This window comes from Microtus pennsylvanicus, chromosome 14 (genome assembly GCF_037038515.1).
Source record: "Microtus pennsylvanicus isolate mMicPen1 chromosome 14, mMicPen1.hap1, whole genome shotgun sequence".
Lineage (NCBI taxonomy): Eukaryota > Metazoa > Chordata > Mammalia > Rodentia > Cricetidae > Microtus > Microtus pennsylvanicus.
Genome location: NC_134592.1, coordinates 19,144,910 through 19,159,763, shown reverse-complemented (window position 1 = coordinate 19,159,763; position 14,854 = coordinate 19,144,910). Strand labels below are relative to the sequence as shown.

The window sequence follows — 14,854 nt, the reverse complement described above, 5'->3', positions numbered from 1 at the left end:
TGGGGTCACGGAGACCCCCAAAACACGGTAATTTCAATAATGTTTACAAGTGTACTTGACCGGCCACATTTGTAATGCAGTATCATGGTAATTTTTAGCTGTCAATTTAAATAGACCTGCGATCCTACTCATAGAGCCATGAACCTTTGTTTTTTGTCAGAAGTTAAAATAAACCACAGGTACATTTCAAACTGTTGGTGAATCTGATCAATGCTAATGCCAAAGAAACATTTTTAAATGCGAAGGGATTTTCTAACATGAAACAGATCTGCAGTCTCTCTTACCCAACCTAACCTTTGCTAAACAAGGGTTTATCCCCATTGGTCTAGTTAATTTCTTGGGTCTCCTTTATATCCTTCCTCCAAGGTTTGAATCTGACCACTTGGCAGACCAGGAATTCCCACTAAAGCTAAAGGTCAACTATTTACACAATAGTTTGAGCTATTCAGATAAATAATAGAAAGCTACCTGACAGCAAACAAGGTAATCAGGCTCAGTTCCATATGCACACATGCATTCTGAGCAGTTCACAATTCAATACACTTCAATTTTTTCCCTAGGGTATTGAAATCATTAGAACAAAGTAAATGTTTCAGACTATTTCTTTTGAAATATAGAAACATACCTACTTGGCCAGTTGCCACTATGTTGATAAATTTGGGGTGCTGATTTACAGTGAGGCACAGAATGTCATCATTATGTTCCTGATAAAAACTCTGAGTCCCTATAAAGAAAGAATTCGAAAGTTAACTTTGAAAACTTTAAAATGCAAGAGCCAAATGTACTTATTTAGTACAATAGATTAATTTGTTCATTCAAAATTTATTTTGAGCATTTACCATATAAGTGATTACTAGCAAAAGGATGACAAATAAATTGATAATCTAAAAGGATAGAGCCCTGAAAAGGATAAACCACATAGAGCTGAAGATACAAAATGCCATGAGACAGATAAACAAAAGGCTGGGGATGTAGCTAATTGTGCATACACATGGTTCATCTGAATGACGTGGATGGTAATGAAAGTCAGCAATATAGATGGAAAAGTAAGCAGGTTCTAAGATTATGGAAGACTTTGATTACTTTCCTATCATCTTCCCTCTTTGATTTTGTAAAGAAAAAAATTTAGTAGAGTCACAGGAAAAGCTAAGTAATTTCTCACTTATTAATCTGGGTGCTGTTTATTCATATTTCACATTCAGATTGTAAGTAGTGGTTTTTGATCAGAAAGCTAATATGGTTCCTCTCACAGTACTCTCAGTGAAGGGACCTTTTAGAGTCTCCATGAAGAAGATAACAAGACTAAATAAAATAGGAGGTAAAATAGTGTGGAAATGAAGTCAGGACCGCAGGTTGGATGTAGATTATAGAGGACCATGCACAGCAGGTTTTCCACAACCTCAACAATTACACTAACACAGCTATGTTACACTTATACTTCCTCAAAGCCCCTGGGTGGGGCAATACACACCTGCAATCCCACAGAGGCAGATGGATCATTATGAATCTGAATTTGAGGCCAGCCTGGGCTACATACACAGTGAATTCTACACTAGACTGAGCAACAGAAGAACTTGTCTCCATAAATAAATAATATAGATAGATGATAGATAGATAGATAGATAGATAGATAGATAGATAGATAGATAGAATAAGCAAGCAAAACTTCTCAAGTTGAAATGTGTTTTCTGTTTTCCAGAGCAGAAGGTGTAGTGAAAGGAACGAACAAGTAATTATAGGCTGCTAATTAAATTGATGGAATATAAACTTGTAGACACTTCTCTGAACATTACAATGGAACCCCAACTGATGAGAAACAGTCAATACCAACGTAGGGCAGAGATATGCAGATCTCTATTAGTTACAGCATGAGGCCAGCCTGGTCTACATAGCAAGTTCCAGACCAGTCAAAGCTACATAGTGAGACCCTGTCTTGAAAAAAACAAAAACAAAAATAAACCCCCAAAATTTAAATAAAATAAATAAAAATACTATTAATAGCTTTAACAAATACTTTTAAGCTGCTAGGTAAGAAGTTTTAAATTAAAGACAGTGTGTGTACAGGGAATTAAGACTTCCTACCTGTAGCAACATTGTGCAGAATTCCAACAGAGGCAGTGTGATAAATTATATCATCACCATCATTTAAGTAGTGCACATTGTTCCTGCAGTCTCTGCCTCGATAGCCAAAAGCAAGCTCCAGCACAAGGTCCTATAACAATGACAAAACCATTGCACATGGCATTTTTTTCTGTGTAAATGTTCTCTAGAGCTCTGTGATACAGACCATACTAGCATTTTCTGTCAAAAGGAGAATGCGCTTTAGATTTTTATAAACTGCTGACTCAAAATCAAACTTGACATTTAAAGTTTCTTTAACCTTTCATAATTTTACATATACATCACATAAAATAAATACACATACACAGACACATAATATACTTTGATTATCTTCCCCCACTATCCTCTTATCCCCCTCCAATTGAACCCCTTTTTCTCCAAAAGTCCCCCTCTTACTTTCCCATCTCTTGGTGTCCCATTACCTTTGACTGCTGATGTGTGTGTGTGTGTGTGTGTGTGTGTGTGTGTGTGTGTGTGTGTGGCAGTTATTCACTTAAGAAAGGACAATTTACCAGGAGTTGTACCCCTGAAGAACACGATTTCTTTCCCCCAGCAACCACTGACTACAGCTCCTCAGGGAGAGGGGCCTCTGAGTCTATTCCCTATTGATGGTAGATAATTGATGGGCCCAGTCTTTTGCAGCTGTGACTTCATGGGTGCAACAGTCATATATATACATACATACATATATTGCTTTCAGCATTGGAATCACACATTCCATATTTTAAATATAAACTTATAAAAAGGAGATGAGAACCATAAGGTCATCTCATTCCAAGAGACTATATTTAAGTTTTTATGTGTTAAATATTGATACATTTCTTTTTAAAAATTTATTAGATTTTAAAAAAAATACCAATCCAAGTTTGTACCCCCTCCCCTCCTCCCATTCCCTCCACACTTCCACCCCAACGCCATCTAATCCTCAGAGAGGATAAGGCATATTGCTTTGTGGAAGGTCCAAGGCCCTCCCTACTATATCTAGGCTGAGCAAGATATACATCCAAAGAGAACAGGATCCCAAAAAGCCAGTACATGCAGTAGGGATAAATCCTGGTGCTACTGCGAGTGGCCCCTCAGTCTGCCCCAGCCATGCAACTGTCACCCACATTCAGGGGAACTAGTTTGGTCCTATGCTTGTTCCTTCCTTGTCCATCTGGAGTTGGTGAGCTCCTATTAACTCAGGTAGACTGATTCAGTGGGTGAATCCATCATGGTCTTGACCTTTTTGCTCATATTCTCATTCCTTCCACTCTTCAACTGGACTTTGGGAGCTCAGTCCAGTGCTCCGATGTGGGTCTCTGCCTCTGTTTCCATCAGTTTTGGATAAAGGTTCTATGTTGATATTTAAGATAATCATCACTCTGACTACAGAGCAAGTCAAGATTCGGCCCCCTCTCCCTTACTGCTTAGGGTCTTACGTGGGTTATACTTGAGGATTCCTGGGAATTTCTCTAGAGCCAGGTTTCTGCTAACCCTATAATGGTTCCCTCAATCAAGATATCTCTTTCCTTGCTCTCATCTCTGTCCTTCCTCCATCTCAACTATCCCATTCCCTCAAGTTCTCCTCAACCCTCCCCTTCTTTCCTCTTCCCCTTCTAACCTACCTTCTCCCCCTACCCCCATGCTCCAATTTTGTCAGGAAATCTTGTCTGTTTCCAATTTCTAGGTGGGTCTATACATGTTTTTCTTTGGGTTCACTTTATTACTTAGCTTTTCTAGGATCATGAACTATAGGCTCAATGTCCTTTGTTTATACCTAGTATTCACTTATGAGTGAGAACATACCATATTCATCTTTTTGAGTCTGGGTTACCTCACTCAGGATAGGGTTTTCTAATTCCATCCATTTGCATGCAAAATTCAAGATGTCATTGTTTTTCCTGCTGAGTGGTACTCTAATGTGTAAATGTGCCACATTTTCTTTATCCATTCTTTGGTTGAGGGGCATCTAGGTTGTTTACAGGTTCTGGCTATTACAAGTAATGCTGCTATGAACATAGATGAACAAAGGCTTTTGAAGTATGACTGAGTATCATACTACATATGATTGGGTATATGCCCAAGAATGGTATTGCTGGATGCTGAGGTATGTTGATTCCCAATTTTCTGAGAAACCGCCATACTGATTTTCAACGTGGTTGTACAAGTTTGCATTACCATCAGCAATGGATGAGTGTTCTCCTTACTCCACATCCTCTCCAGCATAAGCTATCATTAGTGTTTTTATCTTAGCCATTCTGACAGGTCTAAGAAGGTATCTCAGAGTTGTTTTGATTTGCAATGATAAAGATATCGAATATTTCCTTAAATATTTTTTGGCAGTTTGAGATTCTTCTGTTGAGAATCTCAGTTTAGTTCTGTACCCCATTTTTAATTGAGTCATTTAGAATGTTGATGTCTAATTTCTTTAGTTCTTTATATATTTTGGAGGTCAGTCCTTTGTCTGATGTGGAGTTGGTGAAGATCTTTTCCCAGTAAGTAAGCTGCCTTTTTGTCTTATTGACTGTGTCCTTTGCTTTACAGAAGCTTCTCAGTTTCAGGAGGTCCCATTTATTTATTGTTGCTCTCAGTGTCTGTGCTACTGGTATTGTATTTAGGAAGTGGTCTTCTGTGCCAATGGACTGAAGACTACTTCCCACTTTCTCTTTTATCAGGTTCCAGTGTGGTCAAATTTATATTGAGGTCTTTCATCCATTTGGACTGGAGTATTGTGCATGGAGATAGATATGGATCTATTTTTATTCTTCTACATATTGACATCCAGTTTTGCCAGCACCATTTGTTAAAGATGTTTTCTTTTTTCCGTTGTATAATTTTAGCTTCTTTGTCAAAAATCAGGTGTTCATGGGTGTGTGGATTAATATCCGGGTCTTCAATTCGATTCCATTGTTCAACCTCTCTGTGTTTATGCCATTACCAAGCTGTTTTCTTTACTGTAGCTCTGTAATAGAGCTTGATGTCAAAGATAGTGATGCCTCCAGAAGTTCCTTTATTGTACAGGATTGTTTTGACTATCCTAGGTTTTTTGATTTTCTATATGAAGTTGATTATTGTTCTTCAAAGTCTGTGAAGAATTGTGTTGGGATTTTGATGGGGATTGCATTAAATCTATAGATTGCTTTTGGTAGGATTGCCATTTTTACTATGTTGATGCTACCTATCTAAAAGCATGGGAGATCTTTCCATGGCTCAGCCATTAAAGGCTATGCTCACAACCAAAAACATTGGTACATTTCTTACATTCAAAAGAATATGTCAAAAAACCAAAAACAAACAAACAAACAAACATCCAAAACCACAGAGAAACCCTGTCTCGAAAAAACCAAAAAAAAAAAAAAAAAAACAAACAAAAGAATGTGTCAGTTACTTGTCCTATGTCCAAATTAGACACCCAGGAGAACCCAACGCTGTTCTGACAAGACATAAGTAAAGGTCTGGCAGAGGCTCCTACAACAAGGAGTATTCCTTTTCATTGCCTTATGGGTGGTGGAAGGGAGTAGAGTCATCTGTATTCCTGCAGCTGTGCACTTTCCCCATGCTGGATCTAGCACAATGCGCTTGTTTGCTGCTGACATTGGCCTTAGGAACTGTCTATGAGGAAGTTTCTTGATGGAAGATAGGAGGAGAAACACTCTCCATGCGCCCTATATATTAAATGTATCACACGGGGTAAAAAGTTCCAGAAATAGTGTATTTTCTAGTTAATTTATAAAGTCAATTTACAAACTATAAGACACCACCAAGGTATCTGTGCTTCCCTATCCACCCAGGAAATCATTCATATAAATTTACATTTAGACATTCTCCAAGACACAGACCACCTCGGGATATTATTTATTTAAGAGTAAAAGACTCATCTGAAATTAAGAGCAGCAGAGGGTATCAATCCAAATTTCAGACCTGAATAATAATTAAGCAAACAACTTTTACAACCAACCAAGCAAAGATAATTCAAGATACCAAGTTTCATGAAAGCTAAAGGCAAAACTTGAAGGTTCCATTAAAAGGAAGCTTCGGAATATTGGGTAATTTGTTTTCCTTACCTCTATGGGTCTCTTCTTCTTGCCAACATTGTTTGACTGAAGTTTCTCTGGCTGAGGTGGGGCCCTACTCACTGGGGGCCTGGAATAGAGGGGTGGGAAGGAGGAAAGACGGAATTACCTGGGGCTTCCACTGGGTCTCCCAACCTGCCCTCCAGAAAGGGAGCCTACTCTCATTTTACTAGACTGTGTTCTCTGTAGCTTGATAATTTCTAATGTATAAGGAAATAATAATTTTATTCATTTTTACTTTTTATATCTTTGGTCTGTGTCTCATAATGAAAATAATGTAGCATAAAGAATAGGATAAGAATGTTAGTTTGACACACTCAAACATTTCTAGATGGGTATATTATCATCAAAGTCTGGATTGCTGCTCTAAAGCATCCCTTATGGCTCACATAGCAGATATATAAACATTCTGACAGTGAATTTAGATCACATGAACTTTCTGTACTGCTGGTAACATAACTCACTAGTTCACATCTATAGCGGCCTGTCCTCCATGCTCCTCCACGCCCTTTACTGTCACACTCCCTGAGGTGTCTCATGGTGGCTAATGGCATCAACACCAGAAAGTTATTCAAAGAAGTCATTTTATAGTCACAAAGCAAGGTTTAAAAAAAAGCCATTACCACAACTACTGTCTCCAAATCTCCTTCTCTAATCTATGGAATATTTATCACCTTTCCCTACATAATAGCTTTTGAATCAAGCCCTCTCTTAATCTGCTCAGAATCTAGTAAAATGTTTCCTATTCCAACAGGGGTATAGATTCATATTCTGAATTATATAATTGTGGAAGAACTTTTGTAAAACCTTTTACTTAATTTTTAAAAGTCACTTACTAGTCCATCTCAACCATTCAATCCATCTCAAAATTCAAATATTTTATAATCTGAACACAGAATCTAAATCGTGCATTAAGTCCTCTCTAAATTTTAAACTCAATTTATAACTAAATTAAAAATGACTCATTAATTTTATAAAAACATTTAATAATTTATTAAAGCCATATAACTAGACTTCAAAAGTATTGTCAAGTTACACATTTGCAAAGCTAAAAGAAATGTTGCATCTTTTAAAATATATGTGTGTGTGCGTGTGTGCATGCACACGTGTGTGCACAAGCCCACGCATGTCTGAGTGTATGTGCATCATGTACATGCAGGAACCCACAGAGGTCAGAAGAGGTGTCAGATGCCCTGGAACTGGAATTAAGGATGGTTGTGAGCCACCCTGTTTGGTAGGAACTGAACCTAGTCCTCTACAAGACCATCCAGTGCTCTTAACTATTGAGCAATCACTCCAGCCCTGGTGCATACTGAACATATAATATAAAATACATGCAGAGAGCTGGGAATCTAGCCTGGTGGCAGCATAGTGGCCTAGCATAAGCAAAGCCTGGATTTCATACTAAGTACGGTAAAACAGTGTTAAATAAATTTACATATTCACATACAGCATGAAATAGTATGTACTGAGCATGACTGACTGGTATCATAAAAAATATCTTCATCAAGTATGTGTAACTTTCCAAGTTATCACAGAAATTTAAAGTTCAAATCTTCACATTTTTGAATGCTCATAAGTAAAAATAGAAGTAAATTAATAACATTTAACATTTAAAAAAATTGCTACCAGAACTAGCTCAAAAAATGACAGAAAACCTAGCTTTTCTTCCAAGTCAACTTTTTGTGAATTTTTATTGTGTAAGAATCTGATAGCTTTAATTCTAACCCTGTTAGCAAATTTTATCTAAAAAACCTTATGTAACAATTAAGCATATTTAAATTTTATAAATATTATTTACATGATTCATATTACTGCTTAAAATGAAACTATCTGGCTTATAAAATTATACAATTTGGATACATAAAATGTTAGTGAGACAGTGACTTATGGAAGCCAGATAATTAAGATAATTAAGATGTTCCTCCAGAGAGAGGGAAGTGGGAACAGGGGTGGAGAACAAGGTATCACCGCTCATTAGTTAAAACAGGAGAGATGACAAAAACACAAAATTTGGTCTTGTAAACATAGCGAGGAGAGGGTTACCTGGATCCTCTTTCAGCAGCAGAGAAGAATAGGAAAAGGATTTTAACACATATCTGAATTTTAAACATTATTGCAGAATCTCACATAATAAAATATTGTTAGGTTTAGCACAGATAAACTGTATTGCATACATTAAAGCCTTGTTTTTATTACTGTACTTAAGCTTAAATTAGTTCATTAATAGCATATAAACCAGAAGATTAAAAAAGAAAGACATATGAGAATTCAGAATGTTTTCACACTTTAGAGGGCCATTCATCTTATCTTTGTTCTTAAGAAAGGAAAAGAGGACCTTAGTCAGGTATTACTGGGGCTGCTTTTAAAGAAACTGTCCCATGAGACCATCCTGCAAATCTAAGAAGGTTCTCCAGGTACCAACTCAAGCAGGCAGTTTCTGTCATTCAAGGCCTTACGGAGTTTGTAAGCAAAGCAAGTATCATTTAAAAGAAGAATGCCAACTGAGCGCGTTGGTACTTGTCTATAATGCCACCACACTCTGAGAAGCCGAGGCAGGAGGATTGCTGTGAGTTCAAGGCTAGCCTGAGCAAGACTATTAGTGCCAGGGCAGTCAGAAGTACATAGCAAGACTGTCTCAAAACAAAACTACCTTTCTCTCCCCCTCCCCAAAAGAAAAATTCTCTTAATAACAGAATGAAGCTTGGAAATCCCAGCATTCTGGAGGCTAAGGAGAAGGGGTCTCAAATGCCAGCCACCTATGTCTACAACTTTAAGATTCTGCTCAAACCACCAAAATAAAATAAAACAAAAATACAAGGTTTGAGGATGCAGCTGTGTGGAACATTTGCCTACCACCTGAGACCCAGGAGTGGAAGGAGAGTGATGATAACATCATCACTAACAGAACTGAAAGGATCACAGAAGTCTTCCACAGCTTTCCTGTCAGATGGTCGGTCAAGCACACTTGCCATGGAGAGGTTACTTCACATAAAAAGCTGTCCATATCCAAGACAGCAATTACAACTCCACTTAGCTTCATGTTTCAGACAAGTGATTCCTAAAGAACTGAGTGCTCTTAGCAACAGCCTTCCAACTTTCCCTCACTCTGGTTTCTTCTACGGTATTCAGAATGGCTAGGGTTTCCTTTAATGTGGAACTCAGTACTAAACACTACTTTCCATACAGAACTAGGTCTGGATGCTTCATTTCTGTTAAATTTATGTAAGTTTATGTGAGCCTGTTCAGAGGTCAAGCCATACTCTCAAGTCATCTTTACATATTACTCTGTTGAAAACACAATGACTTTCCAAGATAATTAATTTCAATTGTCAAATTATCCAAGGATACCGAATGGGTTTCTGAACAATCTGGACTCAAATGAACTTTTCATCCTTAACTCCCAGCATTTTTAAAGAAAGTAGTATCTTCTTACTTCTAAAATTGACTTATTTCCATGATGTCTCCTTTAGAATTGCTCTGAGGACATTTTCATCTCACTGAAGGGTGTTGCAAGCCAGTGCTCCTACAGCCTTTTTATTCATGTAATTTTGTTAAACACAAAATACCATAATTATCCTATTTTTAAATATATGAGTATATTAAATATTATTATGTTGAACAAATGCTTATGAAGTGAATAATCTTCCATTGATAAATACATATAATTATGCTAGTTTTCATGGGCATCTAAAGGAAGTACTAAAATTCATGGATTCATGAAAAGTCATTTGTAAAATTATAATGAAGGCCTACTTACAAAATAACAATCACATTTCATTTTCTAATCTTTTTGTCAGGTGTAAGTAAATGTTTTATAGTAAAAATTAATACCTTGACATACTCTAGGGATCAAAATAGAACAATAAACATTTTAATAAAATATATTCTTTAAAAAACACTTACCTTACTACCCCCTGTCTTTGAAAGGAAAAGGAAAAGAAAGTGGGAAAACACATAGGAAATTGATGGTGAATATACATAACAATAAGCAAAATAAAAGCAACATCAAAAGAACTTTAAGAAAACACAAAATTTCTAATTTTATAACAGGTTTTGGATATCTTAATTAAAACACTAGAAATTGATTAAAATTAACTACCTTATGTACAAAATATTTACATAATATATTTATTGAAAAATAAAGTCATATCACTATCAAAATCATTCAGAAAAAAATCCACGAAGTATTAACTATAGTAGTAATCAACTGTCATCGAAAATATTTCCTTTGAAGTAGGTGATTTGATGCTTAGATGATTATGAAGTAACTGATTAATATTTAATGGCTAACATTAAAATATGAAACAACTATTTAAATAGCTAAAGTATACTTTGAGTAATATATTCAAAACGGGCAAGAAAAGTATCTCTTTTGATCTCCTTTTAATTTATTTTTTGTGAAAATGAGGACTCTTATGAGCCACATTAGTGACATCTGTCTCAGCATTTTCAAAAGAATTTAGCAGAACTGACACTACAGAAATTGAGAATGAAATGCAAAAAAAAAAAAATTCAAGAATAAATTTGAGAAGTTAGCTACAAAAAATCCAAACTAGAGCTGGGCATGTTGGCTTCCACCTATAATCCCAGCACCTGAGAGGTAGAGGCAGAAAAAGTATGCATAGGAAGCAAGTCTGGGGTGCTGTACACAGTGAGATCCAGGCCTGACTGGGCTACAAAGTCAACAAACAAACAAAAAACCTAACAGAAATGGTTACAGCAATGAAAACATTAAACAATTTCAAAAGAGGAAAATATTTCCATCTGCCATCACATGAAAGGCTTCACCAGTGAAGAGAAATCAGCTTTACTGTGACCAAGTGTGGTTTCTAGAGTAAAGTTAGGTTATATAACAAACTGGTCTGAATGATAACATTTCTTACTGAAAAAAATCAATAACTTATGAAAGAGATTATGGTACTTTTAATTTTTTATTACTTGGAAGATATAATTTCCTTAAATAATACTAATTCTTTCAAATATTCAATTTACAAAATCCTTATCTGTTTATTTATATGTGTTCCTGTAATTAATAAATATCAAGGTAGTAGTACTCTTTGTGAATATTTAATCTCAGGATTAGTATTTCAGGCTACTCTTTCTTTTCCTTTCCTTTCTTTTTTTTTTTTTTTTTTTTTTATTTTTCGAGACAGGATTTCTCTGTAGCTTTTGGTTCCTGTCCTGGAACTAGCTCTTGTAGACCAGGCTGACCTCGAACTCACAGAGATCCGCCTGCCTCTGCCTCCCGAGTGCTGGGATTAAAGGCCTGCGCCACCACCGCCCGGCTTTTCCTTTCTTTTTATTTTCAATGAGACAGGCTTTCAATTTGTAGACCTGGCTGACCTAGAAACTGCTTTGCAGAACAGGCTGTCCTCCTGTTCACAGAGTTCTGCTTCTGCCTCCCAAGTGCTAGTGTCACCACACAATATATTTCATTAAATGAGAGTGGGTCATTAGTAAAGATATAGTTCTTAATTATTACTATTTAATTCTTGAGTGTTTTATTTAGAACTTGAAATAACCCATAGATAAGGATTATAGCTCTAATTCTGCCAAAAATGAAGACATAGGTTGAGAACAGACTAATATTTTTCAAGGTCAAACAACTGTTAAATGAATGACACAAATGGTTATTTTAGCCTTTTTTCTGACTCCAAATGTATGAATTTAGCACTAGACACTATCTTCTAGCAAGCTGCCTTACCCTGGAATTTTAATATAAGTATTCAGATCATGGTATGAATGACTTTTCTAACAATTTTATACTTTGCTTCTTCACACAGAACAAGTGCACACCACCCTCTGACTCTTCTTTAGATGACCACCCACTGTGGTTACCTGAACATTTATGGACACACTGAGCATCTGAAGCAGAGCGGAGCTGCATTCCCTGGGAACACTGCCTACAGTGAGTCCTAGAGTGCCTAGCTGTCTCCTTCCCCATTATTAGGTACAGCTCACCCCTAACTTCACCTCTATCCCTGAACATTAAACCCACGTTTCATGTTATTTGCTTTTCCATCAAACATGAACTTCTTAAAGTTTCCTTCATCACAGCCTTTTCTGGAAGTCACTAGCAGTGGATAGCATCCCATCCACATTACCTGTTATCACCTTCTCTGGACAATGTCTTTTCATTATTTCTTAAAACCTCTTCACTTGTGAAGTCTGTACTTTGGCTCAGTTTGTTCTGTTTGTGGTTCTTAGAATAGAGCCCAGGCCTCACACGTGCTGGCAAGTACTCTATCACCGAGCTACACATTCAAATCCTTAATGCCTCTTCACTGTTCTCCATCCTTGACTAGGAATGCATTATGTCAAATTCTCTTCTCAGCAAAGACTTCACTAAAAAGTTCTCTGCTGGGCTGGGGAAACAGCTCAGTCAGCAATGTACTTGCATTACAAGCATGAAGACCTAAATTCAATCTTCAGAGCCCATGTTAAAAAACAAAACAAAATAAACCAACAAAACAGATGTTAACCCTGAGACTTCCTGGTCAGGCAGACTTTGATATTTGGGGAATTCAGGCCCAGTGAGAGATTTTGTCTCTAATTAATTAATGGGTGGCCCCTGAGAAACAAGAGCTAACAGCCAAGGTCTTTCTCTGACCTTGTGTTCATATACAATCACACAAACATGTCTTGTGTGTATATACAAAAAAACACAGGAGTTTTCTTTTCATAAAATTGCTCTGCATGTGTTGATCCTATACCAAGACCAGTAATTTCCAGTAAAGAAATTCCACTTCAACTCATGTTGTGGATACAGTTTTTGAAATAATGGCATCTGATCCTTCATTGAGGGCTTTTAGAGACGGGGTCACACCTAATCTATCACACACAATTAAGAAAGTCAGCAAATAAGATTACTTCAGTCATAGTAACTTTATATATGGATATGACATTCCCTAAACTCCTTGTAAAGACAGTGTAAACACCAAGAGCACTTAAGGACAGTTTCTAACAGTGGTTCACAACTGCATAATTCAATATATTACTAGCAGCATCTACAGAAAATTTATATATAATTCAATTTTATATATAATTCAATTTTTATATCATTATCATTTTCTCACCTAACTTTGAGTTTTATTATTACCTCTCATCAACTGATGGCTCTTTTTGTTGCAAATGAGGCTTGACTCCAAGCATTGGGCGGATATTGGTTGATAAGGCTCTGATGGTGTAACTGATTTCATTCTCTCTTGTCACATCACTGTCGTAGCCTACCATCAAATACAATGGTTATCAAATGATAGCAAGGTGATCACTTACATTCTTATAAATTCTATTTCTTCCAACAGTGTAAAATAAATTGTTAAAGCTGCATTACTAAATATGGAACTAGAAAGATTTATGTGAAGAATATTTAGTAATATGTAATAATGTCTACTAATTATCACTAATTATGCACCACAGGCTACAAATATGAACTCAGTCATCTCATTTTTATTAAAAATATTATGAACATAAGGGCATAATTATAATAGTATATACTTTCAACTGTTAAGTGTGGGTGGTTAAATTAGTCATCCTAAGTTTTTATAATTACTGATATTACTGACATATTAAGAAAATAAAAATGATCTTAAAATATAAAGCTCAGGAACATAAAAGCTTTTAACAGCACTTAAAATATGATTGGCTGTCTTACAGATGGTGAATATCTAAGCCATCAATACATGCCAGTCATGAATCACAAAAACAATTTTGTTGTAAAACTGACCCAAACAATAATAACACAGTTGTTCAAACACATTACTGCTTATTGTTTTAACTTCTGTACTTTAAATCAGTAGAGCTACTTTTTCTGTTTTTATTAAGATATTTTAAAATGACATACCTCCATCTTCTTCAGAATCTATATCAGATTCTTCACTATCACAAGACTTTTTTTCTCGATAGTTCTCCATTTCGTTTGTCCACACCATTAAAGACATATCTGCACCTCCTAGGGTAACCAGCATACTGTCATCATAAGTCCAGCGAACATTTGTGACGTGTGTGCTGTGAGCCACATACTTCTTAAACTTTCCAAATTTTCCCTGAAAATAAAACAAATTCAGACATGCTTTTTGAATTCTAGCATGGAAACTTTTGTTTTATTATATATACATATATATATATAATATGTATACACACAATATTATTTCACTTCAATTCACTGCCCTCTCTTTGGTAAGTACTACCTACACATAGTTTCTTTCTTTCTTTTGTCCTTTGATGTTCCACACCTGCTAAGTAGGCAATAGATACTCTACCATAGAACTACATCCTCCAGAATTACATTTCCCTTTTAAATACCAAGTGAACTGTAAGTTATAGACCCAGGAAAGATTAGTTATACAAGTAAATTTGAGATCATAAACTATAAGCAGGTTTTAAGTGAACATCTTTTCAAAGTTGTGAAAGTTTCTTAAATAAATAAAGCATGGTAGTCAGGGAGATAGCTCAGCAGGTAAAGGAAAGGCACTTGTGCCAAGTCTGATGATATGAATGTGCTCTCTAGATGCCATGCTGCAGAAGGAGAGAACCAACTTCAGGAAGTATCCTCGGACCTCTATGTGAGGTCACACACATGTCCATATACATATTTGTGCATATATGCCCACCAATCCCCACACCCAAAAAATAAGAAAAAAATGTGAAAACCTTTTTAAAAGTAAGCAAAACAT

At 36.1% G+C, this 14,854-nt stretch overlaps 1 protein-coding gene across 6 annotated transcripts in view; it reads right to left on the bottom strand.

Moving 5' to 3' along the window:
- Eml5 (EMAP like 5) overlaps positions 1 to 14,854 on the bottom strand; it is a 116,000-nt gene that overhangs the window by 26,911 nt on the left and 74,235 nt on the right. For 3 of the 6 annotated variants that reach the window (XM_075947806.1, XM_075947810.1, XM_075947811.1), the window contains 6 exons: positions 14,023 to 14,224; positions 13,279 to 13,405; positions 10,083 to 10,097; positions 6,168 to 6,246; positions 2,083 to 2,212; positions 626 to 724 (listed from right to left, as the gene is read on the bottom strand). In XM_075947806.1, the coding sequence (XP_075803921.1) occupies positions 626 to 724; positions 2,083 to 2,212; positions 6,168 to 6,246; positions 10,083 to 10,097; positions 13,279 to 13,405; positions 14,023 to 14,224 (652 nt within the window). The remainder of the gene's footprint in view (positions 1 to 625; positions 725 to 2,082; positions 2,213 to 6,167; positions 6,247 to 10,082; positions 10,098 to 13,278; positions 13,406 to 14,022; positions 14,225 to 14,854) is intronic. The other 3 variants (XM_075947807.1, XM_075947808.1, XM_075947812.1) reach the window with 2 other exon arrangements.